Here is a 22,696-nt window from a genome sequence, read left to right on the forward strand (position 1 = left end):
TATATCATATATACATGTATATATGGCTGGCTGGTTTTGTGTGTCAACTTGACAAAAGCTAGTGTCATCAGAGAAGAAGGAGCCTCAGTTGAGGAATTGCCTCCATGAGACCCAACTGTAAGGCATTTTCTCATTTAGTGATCAATGGGGGAGGGGCCAGCCATGGTGGGTGGTGCCATCCCTGGGCTGCTGGTCCTGGATTCTATAAGATGGGCTGAGCAAGCCACAGGAAACAAGCCAGTAAGCAGCATCCCTTCATGGCCTCTGCATCAGCTCCTGCTTCCAGGATCCTGCCCTGTTTTGAGTTCCTGTCCTGACTTCCTTCAGTGATGAACAGCAATGCTGAAGTATAAGCCTAATAAACCCTTTCCTCCCCAACTTGCCTTTTGGTCATGGTGTTTTTGGCGCAGCAGCAACAGAAACCCTAATTAAGACATAGATAATATATATGATTATAATATGTATGCATATATAATATGCTCTGATTATAATATATACTTGCATATATATAAAATATGCTGTGATAAAGTACCTGAAAAAAAATCAATTTAAGGGAGGTAGGGTTTTTGACTCACAATTTGAAAACACAGCCCTCATGATGGGGAAGCCATGGCTGCAGGAGCCTGAAGTAACTGGTCATACTGAATATGAATTCAGAAGGTAGGCAACAATGAATTCTTGTGCTGAGCTCATCTTCTTTTTATTTAGTCCAGGACCCCTTCCCACAGAATGGTGGCATGCACATTCAGGGTAGGTGTATCCATCTCAATGATCTCAATCTAAAATTTCCCTCAAAGATATACCCGGAAGTTTATTTTCATGATGATTATAAATGCTATCAAGTTTAAACCATCATATAACTTGATCTGAAATATTAGCTCAACCTTTTTACACATGACCCTCATTGAACTTGAAACACTAAATATCTCCAAGAAAAGTCAAGGCCTAGTAAATAATCATTGTTTTGTTAATTGTAGAACCGATTAAATTAGTTTCAAGATTATGCTGGAATATCTAATTAGCTTTACATGTATTCATTTGCAACTTAAGAACAGAGTTTAAGAACTCAGTTTTGGGTCTGAGAAAACATACCATTATTTGCCCAAAGAGCCAGATTCCTCTAAACACCACCAGGCAACATCACCTATTTCATTGCGTCTCTGTTGGATCATGTCATCAGGTATGGGCAGTAGACTGATTACCATTGGTAGACTCCACCAGCACACAACTCATATGCATGAGATGAGGCTCTAACCATATGGGACCAAGTGTGTAACTCATATAGGAGGAAAGGTAAACGAAAATCTACTTCAGTGGTAGACTGTGGTATCCATAATACAAATACAGGCATCACATGGGAGGGGGCAAATTAAATGATAATGTAGAGGAAACACAATTCATTTTGAAACTTCAGCTAAATGTAGATCTGTTTTGTTGGGGGTTTTTTGTTTTGTTTTTTTGTTTGTTTGTTTGTTTTTGTTTTTGTTTTTTTAAGAGCATGTGCTTTGGAGACATTCAACTGCTAAGAGAGCAATTCCCTTTTGCTTACCTTGTTACAGTTGCATAATGAAGTTCGAATGCTTGAACTGACATTTGTAAAGCAAGGAAATTGAGTTTGAAGGGGAGAGACAAGGTTTGGAGACATCAAAGAGACCAAAGAGAACAGGAATGAAAGGTCTATGTTTAGAGAAGTGTACACCAATTTTTCTATGACATTATTTTAAACGTCGGAAGGGGTGTGTGTGTGTGGGTGTGTGTGGGTGTGTGTGGGTGTGTGTGTGTACATGTTTATAATTTACTTATATGCTACTTTCATTAACCACTAATAAAAATGCATTCTAAAAGTAACAGAGTGCATTACATATAACACATGGGAAATTAGAAAAAAGAAGCCAGCAGACATCATCCTTACTCTAATACTGAAGGTTAGCCCTTCTTTTAAATCTGTCATTTCATTTCAGGAAAACATAAACCACTTTATTATAAGTTTGTAAGTTTAGTTTCCTTGTACTGAATAATAAAACGTTGAAGGTATATCTAGTTTATAAGGACTGAATCAAAACTTTTGACAAATAAGAGAGACTTAACTTTATATAAAATCATCTCTGGCTTATATTTTAAGTGCCCATATATATTTAAAATCTGTATGGATATGTACAGAGGTATATAAATATATACGTCCATTCATCCACACATATATAGGTATAGAAATAAACATTTGCGAACCAGAAGTAATATTCAAAACTCATGTCTTAGGACCTAAAACACTATAAAAGTTAGTGATAAACATAACTTTAAATAGTCTTCAAAACAGTTTGAATCATGGAATGATGCTCACTGTTAACATGTCATTTTTGTGGTGTCTTTATTCTTTGCCTTAAAGATTTGAAGGTCACCAAAGCCACATGCTTCTTCCTTGTCCTTTTCCTTAACCTGACCAGAAAAAGTACTAGAAAGGAAGAAAGACAGATATGTGCATAACACAGCACAGAAAGAATGGGTGAGATAGATAATTCCAGGAAATGCTCAAAATAGCTAAATTAGTCTTATGCCAAATATACATGAAGTAATGTACTTTTTATAATGTTGGTTCAGCTGAATAAAATGATTTCATCTTCGAGTGTTCCGGTGATTATAACTGAAATGTGACTCACTTCCATGAGGGCTCCTCTCCCTCCTCTTTGGACAAAGTGGTCAGAATCAAGATAAATAAAAACGTTAACAGCCGTAATGGGTTGTTCGTTGATAGGGCGGGTCTTCACTTTGTAAGGCCAGGGCTGTGTGCCTCTTGACTTTGTGTTTATGTGTATCTATGACAGTGTAGCTTGATGGAATTTTATTATGGGACACCATGTAGTATTAGATCCAAACTTAGGGAAAGTCGTGTTCATGGGTTTCCTTCTGTTCCATGCATTTGTGAGGATGCTGTGGGAAAGACATGGGAGCGTTCTTAGGGCCACTCAAGGGCTCACTCTGTGCTCTTAGCAGTGGACCATAGAAGGAGCCTAAGCTACTTAAGCACTTCAAGTGCAATGAAGAGAGACCTCAAACACCCTAAGAGACGTGAGGAAAATCATCTGTTCCCACTGTTAGGCAGCATGGCACCTCCTCCCATGGACAACCAGAAGATCATCGATTAGAGGTTCCTTATTCTCAAGGGATAGCACCCAATAGTACTGGCCTCCAAGTCACCATGAATTGATTATTGGCTCCCATCTGCTCCACCCCATATGCTGAACTATGCTTAACCAGTGTTTCACTTAGGTAAAATCAAAAGGACTAAAAATGCTTATTTCCTCCTACCCAAGCTCTAGAGTTTAGACCAAATGAATCACAGGACTTCAATAGAAGCATATATTCTTTCCAGAGTAAAAATGTCTTTTACTTCTGAAGACACACATGGCAGAGAGGTAGTGCCCTATCAGGGGGAACCCCAAGTTTTAGTTTACACAGGGTCTGAAATAATACAAGCTCTTGCAATGTTTGGCTGATAACTAAATGAAGAATGAATGATGCCATACTCTGAGATGGGAGATGCAGGGAAAATGGAGCCAAACCTGAGGAGAAGGGAATTTCTTAAACCCAGAGCAGCATGAGAAATGCATATGAGTCGCATTTGAATTGGAGCTTAGATACAGCAATCTAGAAACTGGGCTAACCCAGGCCTGGCTTTGCATCAGAGGAGACAGAAAGTTAGCTGCTTTGGCAGAGTACTACTGCAAGTGCTTAAATTATACAGAAACCTTAAAAAAAAAAAACCATTGGCTGCATATAAATTGATATTTTATGTGCAGACTATTTTATGTAGTCATTAAAATAAGACCCAGGGGACCCATTTGAGCATTATCTCCTGGGCTTGGTGTTCATCTATGATTTTGGAGGAAAATAAATTTTCTTTATAAACATTCCACACTTCATACTCCTCATGCTCACCCCAGTTCAGATCATCTCTTATCAGTATTTTCTTGATGATACATGTGTCATAGGGCAGCATTAAAATAAAGCCGAGTATATTAAATCATAACTTGTGTTAAGTAACCAGTTTGATTCCGTTGTTTTTTGTTTTTGTTTTTGTTTTTTCTTTTGGTTTTGCTTTTGTTTGTTTTGTTTTGTTGTTTTGTTTTGTTTTGTTTTATAGAGGGGAACAAGCTGACACTTTTGTGTCACAGACGTTGGTAATTGTTCCCAAAGCCCAGCACAGCAGTCCACCCACACGACAAAACAGCTTCAAATGCCACTGGGCTCCCGTGCCGTTGTGATTTAGAAAGTGATGACATGAACGACTCTACCAGTTAGAAAATGTGATGAAAGTGTTGGCCCGGAATACAGTGTGCTTCGACGTTCTAGCCCTGGTTCCTCAAAACCAGCAGACTCTGCTCTTTAACCAGGAGCTGTGCAAAGAATGTGGCATTTGGAATGGTGAACTGTGCTGTGATTTGTTAGTTTCAAAGGACTTCTCTGCTGTCAACGCTAACAGAATACGAAGAAAATTAATAATTCTTGTCACTCCCAATATCCCTCCTGCTTTTACAAGCTTATGATAATTTATGGGCTGAAGTTTGTTCTTTTTTTTTTTTAAGTGGAGATTTCTGAAATGGATGTTATCTTAGACACAAATTCTCAAATAGAGCTCCCCAGTGGAAAGACACGAGACAAAATGGAAAGACATGGGATAGACCTTATTTCTGGAGTCAAGTTGGCAGCTGAGAGAACAGCCCAATTGCTGTAGGCTTCCATTAATACATATCCTCTCTAACCCTGGTCATATCAGAAATATGAATCTTTTAATGATCTTCTTCTTCTTCTTGTGAATTCTAATATGTGAATGAATCATTAAAAGTGGCTTCCAGTTGGATTGTGTTTGGGAAATGCAACCAGAGCAATAAGCTTAGTGGTCTGCATATAAACCTTCGATGGATATTTGTTGACTACATACCTTCTTGGATTTAGTATATTCCAGGTGATAAAAAAAATCCTATGATTCTGTGTTTTAAAACAAGTCTTTCTTCGTATGAATTAAAATTTGTATATGCTTAAATTTCTAGATTTTGTTAGTATGTGGATGTGTATGAAGGGGATGTAAATAAAAAGAGAATGATTTGGGGAACAGCAGGAGATGAAGGAGTGTATGTGTCACGAAAGCAGAATCAAGGCTGTTGAGGAAGTGAAAGGGGGCCCAAAGTAGATATGAGAGACCAGAAAGGATGGTAGGGGATGTTCATAGGAACAATAACAATATAATATATATGTCTGAAAATGTCCCAATGAGACTCATTTCTTTGTGTTCTAATCAAGGAATTAATTTAAAAAGTCAGACACACACATGTAGTTGTTTTGGTTTGGTTTGGGGAGTTTTTCTCTGGCCCACATTAACAGAACATCCACTTTAGTGATAAGATTAAAAGAAGTTATATTAAGAGCATGTGCCTGAAAGCTACCTAAAACTTGAGTTGTTGGAGTCTGTCCCTGTGTCTGTGTGTGTGTGTGTGTGTGTGTGTGTGTGTGTGTGTGTGTGTGTGTGTGTGCATGTGTGTGCATGAGTTTGTGTATGTGTGCATGTATGTGCATGTGCATGCATATGTATTTGTGAAGTCGCTGCTTCTGTAAGAAAGAATTAACTTTTGAGGCTGCCCATATTTTTACTTCCTTCCCAGTAAGTGACATTACTGACCCTCAGCCATAACCAAGAAGTGCAGACCACCAACATGTTAATGGTAATAAAATAAATTAGAAATTAACTAGGTATTACTGAAAGGTGATTGCTCTCCTCAGACATGCTGGGATAAAATTAATACAAGCATGCACGATCCTGACAGATTCTGGATTTCCATTACTCACTGCTATGACAAAATGAGGAAACACTTGTATTTTCATTAGAAAAAGAAATGAAGAAATTGGTGATTGGCAAGTTATCACAAATTTCTAGACAGACACCCTTTCTATCTATGAACATGGAACACAGTAGTACAATATACAATAGTCTCTGGATGCTGTGGTAGATGAACCCATGCCTCAGTAGCTTTCCTCTGAAGATACAACCAGGTTGTTGCAGATGGAAAGATTTCATGGCCTCATGCATTTAGGAAGTTAAGAAGAGGGCTTTCTGGCCTTTCTAAGAGTCATAAACATCAAGGATTTAAAGAAATAGTTGAGAGTTTTTGTAGATACGGGGGGCAGGGAGGACAAATGTCTAATAAAGATGAGACCAAATAAGATCTAGTTGTATAAATTAAAATATGCCAAACATCTTATTCGAACTTTCTAACCATTACTATTTAACAACTGTGTCAAGTAAGTGTGGAGTTCTATGAATTTTTGTTCAAGTGAGTCTCACTGTTCTCCAGCACACAACTTAAGGGAAAATTTGTATGTTTTCCTTGCCTATTTTTGGTAGACTGAGTGATAGGCATCTTGGCTTTAAATAGTGGTAAGGTATGAAGGACTATATTAGGTATAAACAGTGAAGCATGCTGGGAACTCATGAGCTGGCTAAGGACTAGAAGTTGGATTGTTTGGGTTGGCATTTTTCTGTACAAAACAGCAACAAATGTAAAATCTTATTTTGTTTTGGTACACAGAAATCTTAAAGCACTTGGTTCTAGCATGTACCTATCTGCATTCTTTCAAGAGAAGATTGATAACTAGACTTCTAAGAACCCAGCATTAAGGAACAGAACAGTCAACATTTGGATGTTGTATTTCTTAAACACAAGGACATCCCTTAGGAAACACTGAAGTTTCTAGTTGTGATTGTTATCTGTACAGCTGTTTGTCAGTACAGACTGCAAACTTGGGTTATTTGAGATCATTAACCCAAAGGACAACCGGCATGAGTTATCTGAAAATAAAAAGACAATCAGAGTGCCTGCCAATAATATTTCTCACAGCTGCTAATACTTGACTGACAGCTCACCATAGTGTTTCTACCATGTTGCCAGTGGCCTCACCAACTCCCCACCAGCGTTATCTAAAGATCACCAAAGCCTTAGACTTGCTTTCCTACCAGGATGTCATGTGCATAAATAAAGAAAATGCTTGTCAACATGATTCCAGTGGGCCCAGCATCCCAGCACAGTAGAATCATGAGCTTGATTTTTAAAAATAAAATCCACAGTTGATTTATCCATTGACTTAAGTGCATTTTAAAACAGTTGTGTTATACTAATCCCACAGTCCATTAAATCTCCTCGGCTTATTTCATGTCAGTTTTGAGAAGGCAGTCTTTTCCATCAAATCATATTAGCTTTAGCCACCTTGAAGGATTTCCTCTTTATATGGGCTAAAAAGTAACGCTGTCACAATTCTTTGTCTTCTCTCATGTGGATACCCTCTGCAGAACTAACAAGTATGTCCTTTTGTTCTCTCTTCAAAAGAAGGTAAAGTCACACAGTCAGAAAAAAAGGAACTCCTTAAAAATGAGTGTTTCTTCACCTCTTATTCCTTCTGAACACTGGGCACATAGGGATGTCATACAAGAATTTTGGTGGAGTCCTTGCTAAGTTCTAGAAAACCATCCTTGCACTCCAAAAAGAGTAGTGTCACCTATGTGATCATAGTACCACATTTCTGATATTAAAGATAAGTAACTTTGACAATGAAAATATAAGACATCTGTCTTTGTTGCACATTTCCATAGAGCCAAAGAGATGCTACACTAAACAGTCCGACAAAATATCAGAAATATATTTTAATAATTATCATGTATCTTCACACAGTTTTTTTTTCCCTCTGCTTTTGACCCATTGTTTTCCTCCTTAGGATTTCTACAACAAGCCAACTTACCAAATGTGAAATGTATACAAAGGAACTGACAATAGTTTCATTCTGGATAAACTTAAAAAGAAATACACCATTGACACATGAAGACTAATCGACCAGGTTAATTTCGTACTACCCCTTCATGGAAATTCAAATTCCGGGTGACAGATGGGGTTTCTCCACTGCATCTCTGAGACATTTATAAGATTACTAGAACTGCTCAATCAACCCTGTCATTGCCAAGTTATCTCAATGTTTTCTCAGGTGTTCATCAAACAGGTGTATTAAACCAGAAGAAATGTGACTGTGTCTTTAACAGTCAATTAACAACATGTGGGATTATTTTACAGTCATAACTTGGTAACATTACATGCCATGGAGGTACTTTAGAAGACACATACCTTTTACATTTCTGGAGTTTTCATAGAAAAAGCAGCAATAGCCATAGGCCTGGATTTAGAAAATCAAAATAATGCTTTCCATCTGGATTTGCACAGTAGCTGGGAGAAAAGAGTTTGTGACAAGCAGCCATGATTCCCTCTTGGTCTTGGAAGAATAAGCCTGTGGTTCTGTTAACAGTCCCCAGTTTATTCATCAACCAGTTTTGTTTTCCATCACACATCCTCATAGTTTGTTCTTTCTCTTACCCTTCATAACCCAATATTTAATTAACACTATGCTGGGAGGTCTAGGAGGGCTTGGTCTTGATTTCAAGCTTTGCTTCAGGATTCCTTGAAGAAGGACGCATGTTCTTTATTAAGACTCCAGAGAGCTGAGCTGCCTCTCATGTGTCAGCTTGTTCCTCTGTCATCTTGGAAAAAACTTTTTTTTTTATATCCTCATATATCAATCCTCAGAAACCTGTTTTCTTACAGGGCTGGAATTTAGAAAACAAAATATATATCAAACCATAAATCTCTGTTCCTACTAAAGCATGTAATGTTTGTCTCAATGTATGTCCTAAAGTATAAAATATGGAAAACTAAACCAGCAAATGGAATACTTTTTAATGTCAGAGTATTATCAATATATAAAAACTAGAACAGAAAATATAAAGCTTTATTGTAGAGGGAAATTCTACCAAGTACACAATTTTAAAAGCTAGTTATTGTTAAAGATCAAAGATGTTCCCCAAGATAGGGATAGGTACTTCTGGGATAGTGACAGGGAGAGAAGCTAGTCTCATGAGGATGCTAGAACTCTTCCATTTGTCTCACAGTCCATTGTGTTACATTTTATGAGCATCTCTTTCCTGCAGCCATCTTCCGGGATTCTAAACCGTCAACAGCCATGGGAAAGACATTTTAAAGGCTCATCATCGCCACCTTTTAGTATCGCTCTCTTCGGCTTTCTCAGTCTTGACTGTGGTTATACTAAGTGGGGAGTGGCCGCTCCAAATGTTTCCTGAAGTTTGTCTTATCATATCCCCAGCAGTGTTTGAAAAAAAAATGTCCTAAATAAATGAAAGATCTGTTAAGAGTTGTCCTCCCAACCTGCCTGGACTGAGTCCACCAGGTTGATCGCAGTCCTTGGGGGAGGATTTGCCCTGGAGGAGGTGGGAATGGGGGGTGGGCTGGGGGTAAAGGGAGGGGGTGGGAGGAGGGAGAATAGGGGAACCCGTGGCTGATATGTAGAACTGAATGGTATTGTAAAATAAAATAAATAAAATTAAAAAAAAAAACCTAAAGCTTAAAAAAATAAATAAAAGAGTTGTCCTCCCAGAGAGCAGAAATCCTCCTCAGTTCCAGTATTCTGCTAAGTTGGGGTGGGGTAACTGGGGGATGGGAGAATGTGTACAGATGAACTAATAAACCATAGAGCTTGCCTCAATCTGGAGTGATGCAATAACTCCCTTTACATCTGTCAGAAAATTCTAGGCTATCTTCTTTTTTGTCGTCTTGTTGTTGTTGTTGTTGTTGTTGTGTGTGAAAGAGAGAGACAGACAGGGTTTCTCTGGGTTGTCCTGACTGTCCTGGAACTCACTCTGTAGATTGGGGTGCCCTCAGGTTCACAGTGATCTGCCTCCTGAGTGCTAGGATTAAAGGCGAACACCACTACCACTGGTTTAGGTTATTTTCTTATAACATAGTCAAAGATAAAGGCCTGCTTTAACATAAGGGATGATGTATGCTGTTCATGGTAAGTGAGGGAAAAGGTAGATTCGATTTGCTGCAGCTGTTGAAGATGATCAATAGAACAGTATACATTGTATTGGCGATTCAAGGTAGATGTAATTTGAACCCAGTCATTCTTGCCACCATGTCTTCTCTGTATTTCAGTGTTTTCTGTGGCCAATAATCCAGTACCACAGAACGGGAAAGTTGTAAAGAACAGGGCTTATTTTAACTTTTCTTTTAGGTGTAAGGGAGACATCTTAGAACATCATATGGCAAGGGACAAAGAGTCGGGGGATTGTCTGTGATGCTTCGGATTTGTTTCCCTCTCCTTTGGAAGCCACCAGGATTCAGTTGTGCGGGCTCCATCCTAATGACCTAATTCTAATCACTTTGAAAGGACCCCACCTCTAAACACCATAGTAGAGGTTACTACCCTTTTAATAACTGGCAATGGAGATTAACTCTCACATATGAAGCTCTAGGAGGCACCAACTATTTTTTAACCACAGCACCTTCCTTCCAATACTATTTGATTCACTGTCACTATGTTAGGGGACTGTTCTAATTGACTGTCTATAATCCTTTTTGTGCCTGACTCCAGATCCTCTTTGGGGATCTTCATTTTTATTAAGAATCCATTTGATTTATGTTGCGTAATCCCATGTGATTTTCCTAGTACCACACTGTTAAATCGAACAAATGGCTATCTTAATGAAAAACAAAATGTGCAATTCAAACACCGAGAGGCATAGTTTAATTATCTGCAAGGATTGTAAGCATACATGACACTGGAAAAGTAGGATGCTAAAGTAATATTTCATGTGACCATGCAAAAGAAATTTAACATTCATTTAGAGTATTTTGCAGACTTCATGTTTGTGTAGGGTTATGTACTTATATAAAAGCATGTATGCACATGTGCATACTGATGTGTTATTCACATGTGCCTGTAAAGGCCAAATATTAACGTTGGTGTCTTCTTCAGTTACTCTCTGCCTTAATTTTGGGGATAGGGTCTCACCGAATCTAGATTTCACTAGTGGGCAAGGCTGACTAGCCAGAGAGGCACAGCATTCTGCTATGGTGTGATTGCACCCAGCCTTGGTGCCAGGGAATCCACACTCAGGTCATCATGCTTGGGCAGCAAAGAGTTTACCAACAGAGCCATCTCCTCAACCCCTATTGCTGACTTTGAAGCATTGAGGAAATACCAGCCTTACCTGTCTACCACTGACTTCTGTCCTCAGTATGGCTTTAGGGAAAATGTGTGTTTTGGAAAATCTATAACTGTTTTGAGTAGTTCACATGGTAACATCCCCAAAAGAACAATTACAGAGGTCCTTCAACCCATGATTTTTTTCAGAAATTTTCCCCAGATACCAGGCAATTTAATATGATTTAAAAGAACGATATATGTTCTTATAACAATCATTAGTAGCTCCTTGATCTTTTGGGTTTTTTTAGTACTTTTAATTACTTCTCTTCATTCCTAAATAATGATGTTGAATGTGTTGAGTCCCATTGAAGTGCCTAATTTGCCTTCTTAATACTGTGAGCCCATCCACAAGGTCCATTAGCTGAGTAATAGTGGGAGGTAACATCCTTATGCATGGAACATCCTGCCCTTATAGCTATAGTGATGAGTTTTGTACCACCCACCTGGAGACAGAGGAGTTGATGTCTCATATGTGGGGAACAATTTAGAGGAAGTATTCAGAAAGGGATTTGAGGTGTGTTTTTGTTTTCAAAACTAAGGAAATATAAAGGACAAAATGAACTGATTGGCATTTACTTGTAACTATTTCAAAAAAACATGTTGACATATCCTCACAGATAAGTAATGCTAAATGTCAACCTGAATGAAGCCATTTGGCTCTAATTGAGACATGAACTGATTTAGCAATTTTGAATACTTCTTATCTCACTACAGACAGAGAGAAAATGGGAAGTGCGTTGACCACTTAAGGTATGTTAACCAGAAAGGGTGGTACAAAAGAGGTCATTTCAAAGAACACATAAAATTCAAGTTGGACCTTAATGTATAGCATATTACCATCTTCATATTTAAAATACATCTCTAAGCAATCTAACATCCCAGCGTTTTCTCACTGTATAGACTATCCACATACTTACACCTAAATTATGTAGACCATCAATATATTCCTTCAAAATAGCTATATCAATTTGAGTGATTAAAATCATTCTATGGAAAAAAATTAGAGCCTTAACTTTCAGCTCAAATTTAGTCTCTCACTTGATCTATGACCTTGCTGTTTACACTCAGCTCTACCAAAATAACATGACTTATGCAGAATTCTTGGGTAAAACTGGAGGAAAGATATTGCTTCAGCTCTTCTTCAGAATGCATGGCTAATTGTGATGATAAATAATAAATCCATGCATTATTGTAAGTCTGTGGCCACAGTTGTGTTGCTATGTGGTCAAACCTCTTAGGACGCCCAATCAGAGGAAAACTTGCAGTCTATTCTTCCAGGCACGTTGAAAACAAAGGCCCCTCTGCTCCACAAAACAATAGTGAGGTATCAATAATGGAAAGGCAATTGGTACAATTGAAAGATTTTAACATCATGTTGTTGCTGAAGTATCAACCAGTAGTACAATCCATTGTCATACACATGCTGGAAACAAGTTAGTCCCCCCACCCCAAGTAAAACAAACCTATTACTATGCATATACTGAATTGATACAATGTTGCTTTTTCTGTCCACTTTGTAAAGAACTGATTTAAGTAAATATGGCCCTGCACAACCTATGAAAAATTATTTTGACCCATTAATGTACTAGGCTCTTTGTTCTGTGGACTTGTCTTCTTTGGGTAAATGATTTATATTTTATGGCCCATTGTCATAGCTTTGGCCCTGGTTCAATTCCAATTTAAGAAAATACTTGCAGTGCGGTCTTTGAGTAGCATGCAAACCCTCCAAGAATTTGATGCTCCCCAGAATAATCTATGCTTCTTATGCAAGTGCAGTCAAAGGCACTTTTTTTTTCAGAACAGAACAAAAGAGATTGGATTCTCTGTAGCTTAAATTGCTTCAAGAGTTCTCAGTGGTGGAATTGCTAATGGCTTTGTGCAAACAAGGGAGACTGAATTATGCATTTTTATTAGTCACCCAAGAAGCCTTTGGGTTTTAGGTTATTCTTAAGCGTGCAAACACCAAGGCTCATCTCTAAGAACCTCAAAAACGTCTTGCCTGATTAGGAAGTTAGTCATTTAATGTTTTGACAACTAAAACAATATAATGTTCAAAAAACTAACAAATTACCCTTAGAAGTAACAGGATACATCATTTTAAAAATGAACAGCCTGAGGGTTGGTGGCGCCTTCCTTTGTTCTGCTTAATCCTCCTTTGCTGTCTGAGAGTCCAATGTTTTGCAAATATCTGCACTGAGTTCTAATAATACAGGTTGATAATTCTCCACTCTGTGTAGAAACGTTATTTTAGACATTAGCAGCTTTTGAAGTCTGAGAATCAGCCCTTCTTCCACAGTGATCTCTTCATCCGTTCAGTATTATTCCGGTGTGAACACTGCCTTCATCATCAGTCAGTGTTATTCTGGTGTGAACACTGCCTTCCTCATCAGTTCAATATTATTCCGGTGTGAGCATTGCCTTCCTCATCAGTCAGTAGTATTCCAGTGTGAACATTGCCTTCCTCATCAGTCAGTATTCCAGTGTGAACATTGCCTTCCTCATTCCCCTTTAAAACCTGAATCAGTCTTCAGCATAATATGCTGCCTTGTTCCAGAAGGCACGGTGAGGTCGAATTTGGGAAATGTCCTTACAGTTCTCGTGTTCTGGGATTATTTACCCCTTCTTGTTTTAGAAGTTGCCTCAGCTGTGGTCACAGGCATCCCTTGAGGCCACTTTTCCATTTATTTTGTCCATTTAAGGGGAACATACTGAAAATTTTGCTACTGGGAGATTAAAATAAATACATTGAGAGGAACATTCTCAAAGCTCCTGCACAGACCACTGCCTTCTCCCTTGGGCCCATTGGCATCCCTTCCCTACAGGCAATAAGGCTGCCACGTCCACTGTTCAGAAAAATGCCAGAGTAGAGAAACAAGGTTAAAAAACCAGCCAGGAACGTGCTTCTTTATATGTATACATTAAAAACTAAAAGGTAAAATATGATCAAATGACTTTTTAAAAGTACATTGCCTATGAAAATTGATCCACATGTGTAAGGTGATGATTCCAAGATACCAGCCTATGTTTTCTGAAATTCTAGAAAATGATACTTAACAGTGAATTCTTTGTAGTGTTAATGAAAAATCAATCACATGGATATTTGTTTAAAAAAAAAAGACTTCCTTTGTGTGCCAAGTTTGGATCATGAGGTCTCACACAAGTTAGGCATAGAAATTAAACATCTTAAAATGAAATTTGAGGCTATGTATATAATACACTGGGTAGAACACATGCTTGGTTTGCATGAGGCTGAGTTTAGTCTACAGCAAAGAAGGAAACAAAGCCAGACAGAAAGGAAGGGAGGGAGGTCTCCATTTTCAACCATCACTGATCACCATTATATGAAAATAGAACTTTATTATAAGACAAAATGATTGAACCCTAAGTTGAATGGAATTATCATTTCTGCCTTCCTTATTAAACTTTGCCTTAAGCACGATTAATGATAATGTGGCATTAACTTTTAAGTCAGCAGTTCTCAACCTGTGGGGGGCAACCTCTTTGGGCTTTGGGTGGCAACTGGGGTCACCTAAGAATGTGGGAAAACAGATATTTACATTACAATTTGTAATAGTAGCAAAATTAGTCATGAAGTAGCAATGAAAATAATTTTATGGTTGGGGGTCACCCTAACATGAGGAACTGTACCAAAGAGTCCCAGCATTAGGAAGATCAAGAACCCCTGTCTTAGGTACACCAAAACCAAATATACAGCATTTTGTTCCATGATTTAGTATGCAAACTCTTGAATCACCTCTTTTTTTTCCCCTTTACAGGAAAACTGAGGACTTTAATAACAAACCTTTCAAGGTGAAAATGAATACAGGTATGCTCTTTAGCTCTGCTCTTTAAGCCACCTTGGTTCTACATTCGCATAGCACTGTATTGATTGTAAATGTGAGGCTGAGTTTCCAAATATTTGGAGAGTTACATTCCATTATCATCATGTCCCAATCTTATAGCCCAAGGTACAGTTTTTTTTTTTTTGTTACCTGCCATTACTGATCTTTTATTATATATTTTCTATGTGTGTGTGTTCATGTAGCAGGTACACATGTGTTCAGGTGTGTGTGTTTGGAGACCACAGATTAACCTTCAGTATCATTCCTTGCTTTTTAGTCCAGCTTGATTTTGAGGTAGGGTCTCTCATTTGGCCTGGAGCTCTGTGATTAGACTAGGCTAGCTGTCTTGTGAGCTCCAGGTGTCCCCCGGTCTCTGCATCTCCAGTACTGGACTTATCAAGCACATGCTACTGCGCCCAGCTTTTTAAATTTCAGTTCTGAGGATCCAACTGAAACTTTCAAACATGAATGGCAAACACTTTACCAGCTCAGCGATGATCTCAGCCCTTTCTAGTTGTTGGGTTTTTGTTTGTTTGTTTCAACTAACTCTTAAAGCTGCTTGAAATTGTGTTTATACATTTGAAATCTCTTACTTAAAATATGTTAGGCTCAAAAGCAAATGATTCTGGTGAACAGTGTTTAACCTTTTCTATTTTATAAACTGTTTATGTTGACAAAGTCAGAAGATAGAAGTCCAAAACCTCATACAAAATGAGTTCGATTAATTCTTTATTATCGCAATATACATAAAACCAAAAGCATGTTATTTTTAGACTTGTACACAGTATCCTTAACTATTTTAACACAAATACCCCTGACCATTTTAACTGTAAATGGTTTATAAATGCCTGATAAATACATAAAATGTCACTTCGGTCCCACAGCAGACCTCTTTGGCTTGTATCTTCACTTCCCCTCCTTGTGGATGGTCTCATACACAGTACACTAGCATGCAGTAATTAAAGAAAACAACTTTCTCATTGAAACCCTGTAACTGTGTCATAGCTCATGGCTGGAGAATTGTTTTAGCCAGCCGCTCCATAGCAGAGTAAAAGGAACTCCCAGGTCATTCTTTTTCGTCAAGCTCCTTGTATCAAAGTGTCTAGAAGAAGGATTAACAGCTGGCTGGTAAGAGCCAGTATTTAATCCCTAGATCAAGTCTGGAGACACGTGCCAGTTCCACCTCGCTATGGCAGCTTCTTAGCTAAAACCTGCTCAAACTGGCCTCAGAGAACACTGTCAGCTGGCTCCTGAGGACAGAGCCCACATGTAGATGGACGTTTAGAGAAGTGAGCAAGACAGGGTGTTCGAGAAAGAACTGATGACCTTCTCAGAGAGCCAAGTGGAGGAGTTTTTACAAGTGAAGATGGGTTTGCTTTCTCCAGTCTCCTCTGCCTAGTGATAGCTATCATTTCATTTTGCACTTACAATGTAAATGGACTGTGATGAGCCATTTTGCACTCTATGGAGTGACCACAGAGTCACTCCAGCAGACTGTTCACATGAAGAGGTGGGGTTTACTCACTATTTCAGAGATATCGCCTCTGAAGATTTAAGTTCTACCCAGCTTCCCAAAATAGGATTTTCCCATTATGAGAAATATGCATATATAATTATACTAAACATACAGTACTTATATACAATATATTCAACAGTTGGTCTTTGCATTCCTATAATCATGTCCTAATAATCAAGTTGGCATGGAGAAACTGGGAAATTGTTTAACTCTCTGGTGTCTGAACAAAGTTTCTGCTCAGCAGCATAAATAGAAACCTCTATAACAACCTTTCATTTATAAGGAGTGATCTTGATGCTAGATGGGCACAAGTGTGCATAAAATTGGGTTGCCTATGTGGATAGATTTACCTACGGAAACATGCAAATTTAGTTGTAAGTTGAAACCCTTTGCTTAAGATTCCAAAGTAATGTTACAATGTTGCAATAAAAACATGCTACATTTAAAAATATGGATAGCAAATATTTAGGTAGAAGTTAGATAGGTACATATTGCTTTCAAAAACAAATTATTGTCACTGCATTTACAAAATTAAGGAATAATTGATTCCTGAGTAACTAATAAATAAAATTGGCTCACCTTATATATAATATTTTTTAAAACTCTATATGCCAGAGCCGGGCAGTGGTGGTGCACGCCTTTAATCCCAGCACTCAGAGAGGCAGAGGCAGGCGGATCTCTGTGAGTTCGAGGCCAGCCTGGTCTACAAAGCGAGTTCCAGGAAAGGCGCAAAACTACACAGAGAAACCCTGTCTCAAAAAACCAAAAAACAAATACCTCTATATACCAGGTTTGTGACAGGTGCTCAGGTGAGTAAAGTGTTTGCTGCTCAGTCGTAATCCCAATCCCCCAGGTAAAAAGCCATGTACGGAACAAGCACTGGTAATCTCAGTACTGGGAGGCAGAGAGTTCTAATCAGTGGGCTCCACCCACAGTAAAAGATCCTGTCTTTAGGATAGAGAAACAGGGATTCTCTTAACCTTGACCCCTGGCCTCCAGAAGCACCTACATGGACAGTTCACACATACACATATATATGTCACATACATGCAAAAAAAAAAAGCCTACTTAACAGTCGCTATGGTCTAAAAATTATTTTATATCTAATATTTACTTTTAATCAGATGTATAACAAACTATCCAAGGAGAATGAGTTTCATGTTTGCATTTTAGAATGTCTAAACTATGACCTAGCTCCACTCAATAGCAATTGTGACTTATTACTTTCTAATGCATAAGAATTCACTATCGTTAAAAATGGGAAAAGATAATTCATAGACTATGGTTTACCCACCTAAGTGTTTTCTAGATGTGGAAACAGCAACCAGGTGTCTTGAAGCTCAGTGGAAGGGCACTCAGCCAGGCTGTGGTCCGTGGATAACTGTGATGGAGGGACCAGCACTTGGTTGCTTTAGGATGAGCTATGTATCAGAGATAGCATTCTCATATTGAGTCCTAAAAACATCTTCAAAAAATCAATATATAAGTAGAAACAGAATGTTAATTTCTAGTGGTTTGTCTGTTGTACCAATTTCACAGCCTCAACTTTTAAAAATAAGCCCTTTAATAAGTGTTAGCCAAGAGTCTCCATTTACTTGGTCTAAAAATTCCCACACTTTTTTTTGTCTCACAGTGACAATGTCTGGGTATTATTTTTTCAGGTTGCTTATCTAAGCCTAAATGAAGTATCTAATAATTCTATTGATTAAGCAGTTTGGTGCAAACAATATAATAAGCATTTATGTCCTAACAATTTAAAAGTCATTTGACAAAATAATACATGTGCATTGAAAGAAAAATAGTAATTTGCTTTCAATGTAACCACAATTACTTAATAGTGGTATGGGTGTACCTGTCATGCACCGAGACTTCTCAGGCCAGGAAATGAAGTTGCACATAACCGCTCTTCTTCACGGCTCCAAAATGACTTTCATAGGGCACTTGCTTTTTAACATAGCAACCCTCCACAAACTAGCACTTAGAAATACAACGTGATCAAAATATAATATAAGCTGTACGATTGAAACTCTCAACTACCTCAATCTAATATTTCCTAAAGTGCCCCTCTGTTTTAAGCAAAATTTTTCAATATTCTCCAATGGCCTTGTGGATTTGTGGGGATGGCACAGGGCATCTTGGCACACAGTTTGGACATCCTGTGCTTGAACCATTTCTCTCAATCTTCTCATTTTGAAATGCTATCCTTTCATCTCCACTCATTTTCAGACAACAAAAGTTAAAAAGAACCAGGAAAATGAAATACTTCTAAAAGTGATGCCACTTTTCACTCTCAACACCCTTAACTACCCAGCCCTTTTAGACCAGCTAGAAGTGACTAGATCGTATGTCCTATGTGCTGTCCAATGGCATTATGTAGATTTTCCCAGACATGCTGTCTCTCATAGGATTTTAGCAAATTGAACATAGCTATTGGTGTTCTGTTGAGGGTATCTTCAGCTGTAATTTTCTACCATTTGTGTCTTTCTCTATTGGTTGCTAGCTATAGATTTTTTTTTTTATTCTTTTAGCTTATCTGCATTTTGCGTTTCAATTCAGGTTTCTTGTTTAATGGTTTCTGTGTTTAAAAGTTTATAATTTTAAGTTAGATTTTATGTTAGAAAAGTTACACCAATTTTGTAATCTATTGACCTCACTCTTTTATGACTTTTACCAGTAATTAATACGTAATTCCAAATCTCTATTCTCTTATGTTTAATTAATAGGCTGGGTATTTTCTCTATGAAGTAAGGAATAAAGAAAGCATATGACAAGAAATAACAAGTATATTCTCATATTGTTGGTTATCTGGTTTGTCTTTTTGTATGTTCACCTTCAAAAGGAGAACTGAGGTTGTTTTGATGATCAGGGAACGATGGAAAACTATTTACTGCACATGCTATATTACCAAGGAATGTGGGAGCAGAATCAGAGGCTATTCAGAAATAGAACTCTAACCTTTCAATCTTGGAGACTGGTCTTCCAAATTTAGAAGTCTCAACTTCTCATAGCATAGAAAATGGCCGCTGCATTTGAACATATTTCACTTCACATTTTGGTTTTCTTAGCACAGACATAGACTATGCCATAGCTATTATTCAAAAGTACAAGAGCAATCCATTCGTTTTAGAAATATGCTCATTTCACTGTGTATATCAGTGCTGCCCGTTTCAATTAGAATAACTATTTCAGAACAGTGGGGAGACATGAAATTGCATAGTGCTGTGTGTTTCCTTGGGACTTGTGTATATGAAGTATATAATGCCTATGACAGCTGAAAAATATTACTTCAAGAATTATTAAATCAAGGTAACTCATCCTGATCACCTTTAGTAATCATAAATAGGATAGATTAAATGTAATCTAAATTATTTACATAGGTGTGTAATAATATAATAAAGTGACATAATAAGTATGGCACTTTAGGCTGAAATACAGGTAATCCATAACTCCAAAGGCTAGCTGTGCTGTTTCTGGACTTGGTGTGCATTCAATACTAATGGTGTCAACAAAACTGAGCTCTGTATGTGGGATATCATTAAGTAAAAAATAGTGAACGTTAAATATAAAAATTTTGTTTTATTTTAAAGCATTGCTGTCTCTCTCTCTGAGCAGACCCCTGGTTTTTCACTTTGGTTTTACTTTGTTTCTTTTAGTTTGGGAGTGAAATTTGCAGGTGTATCTGTGACTACTAATGCTCAACTGTTCATCTTTCTCATGAGTGTCTGACACGTCCCACTTAAAATGCATGACATTGCATGTGCCTTCTCTGTTGCCTTGGCCTCTGCTAGATCATTGTTTTTGCTTCCAGATAGCGGTGGGTGTGCTCGCAAACGTGCCGCCATGTCTGTTACGTTAACATCTGTGAAGAGAGTTCAAAGTTCTCCAAACCTATTGGCTGCAGGTATAACATCACTAACTCACAGTGTCATACTTGAATGGCTTCACCTCGCCTCTCTCTTTCCACAGTTATCTTGTTGGGATGTGTATAGGGAGTTTAAATGCCTTTCAGATCCCCCACTCAATCTTATTTTTTTCTAATCCCAAGAATAGCTTCTATCCTTTCTGGTTTTGTTCTAAAAATAAAAAGCCAAAGGAAACCGATACCTTGTTAAAAACAAACATTTAAAAATATAATTAAAAGCATCAGTCACTTGCCAAAAATACGTTAACTGTAAATGTTAATAACTATTTACGTTTTTGTTATCTCATGAACTAAAGTAACATGATACTTTGAGAATTCAGGGTTAGGAAAAAACACTTGATCAACATAGATCTTTATTACTATGGTTCTTCCCAAAGATTGCAAACAGAAAACAGAACTTCTTGCATCTATCTCATACACACTTTAGAATGTATCAAAACCTTAATCAATTTAGACTCATATGAACCCACAGATAAAAATATACTTCAGAAGGCAAAGAGGATGGGACATGCCAGCATCCACTGAGGTCATCACTGTCTGTGATGACCTACCTGTGCCACTGCGGCACAGGCTTCATCTAGAGAGTCTGCAGCTAGGGAAGGTCAGCCGGCATCCCAGCCTGCCCCTAGACCCTTGAGGGAGTAGCACAAACCTCCTGGTAACTGGTTAGTTAATTGGTTGATGTGGCTGCTGTCTAGGGTTCCCTCAGGTTTATTTATAAGATTAATTAGTTATATAGAAGGAGGAGGAAAGTGATGGAGTCGCTAAATAATTTTAAATCTCATTCTGTGTTTCAGTCTTCTGTAAACATGTTTAGTGGTCATTTGGTACTGAGGATGCCCTACCCAGTTTTATAAAAGAAAAACAAACTTTTAAAGGTGACTTCCACTTCCACCCTCTTCCCCAGCTCACAAATGGATTTCAGGGTCCAAATTTAAATGTCAAGTCAGGAGTCTCATATTGTCCTTCTTTACCTCAAACCACAAAAATGTTTGTAATCTGATCTCATCTGGGTTTAAAAACCACTCTGAATATGTTTGTTCATGCATATGTGAGTATGGAAAGATACTATAAAAGCTACAGATGTATTTATACTAGATGCATGAGAGATGAGAATGATGGAAAGTAAAATAAATAAAAGGCAGGTACATTGTACTATTGGAATGCCTGAACCATGGATTTCACTGGCATTTCAACCAAGTAAAATCTCAGATGTGACCACTGATGCATATGCCAGAGAACGACCCACTATATTAATAATTCATATTTGTTATCACTTATTAAAAAAATAACCCACAAAAGATAGCATTGGCTTGAACTAGAGATTGCATTTGAGAGAGTCAAAACGGTACTACAAGGAATTTCATACCATTCAAGCTATGGGAAAAAGACTAAATGTTCCACAGTAAAAATAGAAAAATAAGCTGAGCCAATCCTGATGGTATCAACCTATGATTCCAGCTACTTAACGTTTAAAGCTGCCTGGGCTAGCCAGCAAGTTTAAGGCACATCTGCGCACACTGTCTCAAAACTTAAGATAATTAAAATGAGAGTAAGGGATGGCTATATAGCTCAGTGAAACACTTGCCTAGCATGCACCAGGCCTTTCATTCAATTTCTTGTAGCCAAGGGCAGGAGGAAGGAAGGAAGGAAGGAAGGAAGGAAGGAAGGAAGGAAGGAAGGAAGGAAGGAAGGAAGGAAGGAAGGAAGGTTGATTAAATAATTCAGTAATATGAGCAATTAGTAGCTCTTGCCTGTTTTATGTTACCAGAAATAAGGTTTCTTTAGCAGTCCCTTAAATTTCGGATTTAACTTTAAGAGAATTTTTTTGCATATATTGACACACAAAGTCTTCAAAGACATTTAATGACATTTTAAAGAATCGGGATCCTTTCTGCCCAGGCTCTCATTGTATAGCATCCTTCACAAAAACTCATATGGAAAAAATATATATGTTTCAACATCACTAGAGAATTAATTATTCATTGAGATATATGCTAACATCATCAACTCAAGCTTTACTAAAACATGGCCTCAACTTGGCATTTCATCCACCGGCCTGTCCATAGTTTGCCATTGTCAATATCCCGTGGGTTAATCAGGATGAACAGTCCTCTGTTTCTTCCACTTGGTGTTTTTTAAGGTTCTATAACCCCACAATGTGGTCACTATTGTGAGGAAACAGAACTGGCCATCTAGAAACTATCAACTGGAGGATTTGTATTCCAAGTGTCCCTCCAATTAGCTCAATATGCCCCTTCTCCCCTACCTCATCTACATCCCTGGCAGCTCCACAAACATGGCTCCTATTGCTTAGCCAACAGC

At 37.9% G+C, this 22,696-nt stretch overlaps 1 protein-coding gene across 20 annotated transcripts in view; it reads left to right on the forward strand.

Moving 5' to 3' along the window:
• The window catches only part of Sorbs2 (sorbin and SH3 domain containing 2), a 199,255-nt gene that overhangs the window by 91,211 nt on the left and 85,348 nt on the right, over nt 1-22,696 (forward strand). For 18 of the 20 annotated variants that reach the window (XM_037211704.1, XM_037211705.1, XM_037211708.1 and 15 more), the window contains exons 3-4: nt 14,868-14,917; nt 20,258-20,350. In XM_037211704.1, coding sequence (XP_037067599.1) covers nt 14,908-14,917; nt 20,258-20,350 — 103 coding nt within the window. In that variant the 5' untranslated portion in view covers nt 14,868-14,907. The remainder of the gene's footprint in view (nt 1-14,867; nt 14,918-20,257; nt 20,351-22,696) is intronic. The other 2 variants (XM_028881160.2, XM_028881159.2) reach the window with 1 other exon arrangement.

The sequence above is a fragment of the Peromyscus leucopus genome, chromosome 17 (assembly GCF_004664715.2).
Source record: "Peromyscus leucopus breed LL Stock chromosome 17, UCI_PerLeu_2.1, whole genome shotgun sequence".
Taxonomy (NCBI): Eukaryota; Metazoa; Chordata; class Mammalia; order Rodentia; family Cricetidae; genus Peromyscus; species Peromyscus leucopus.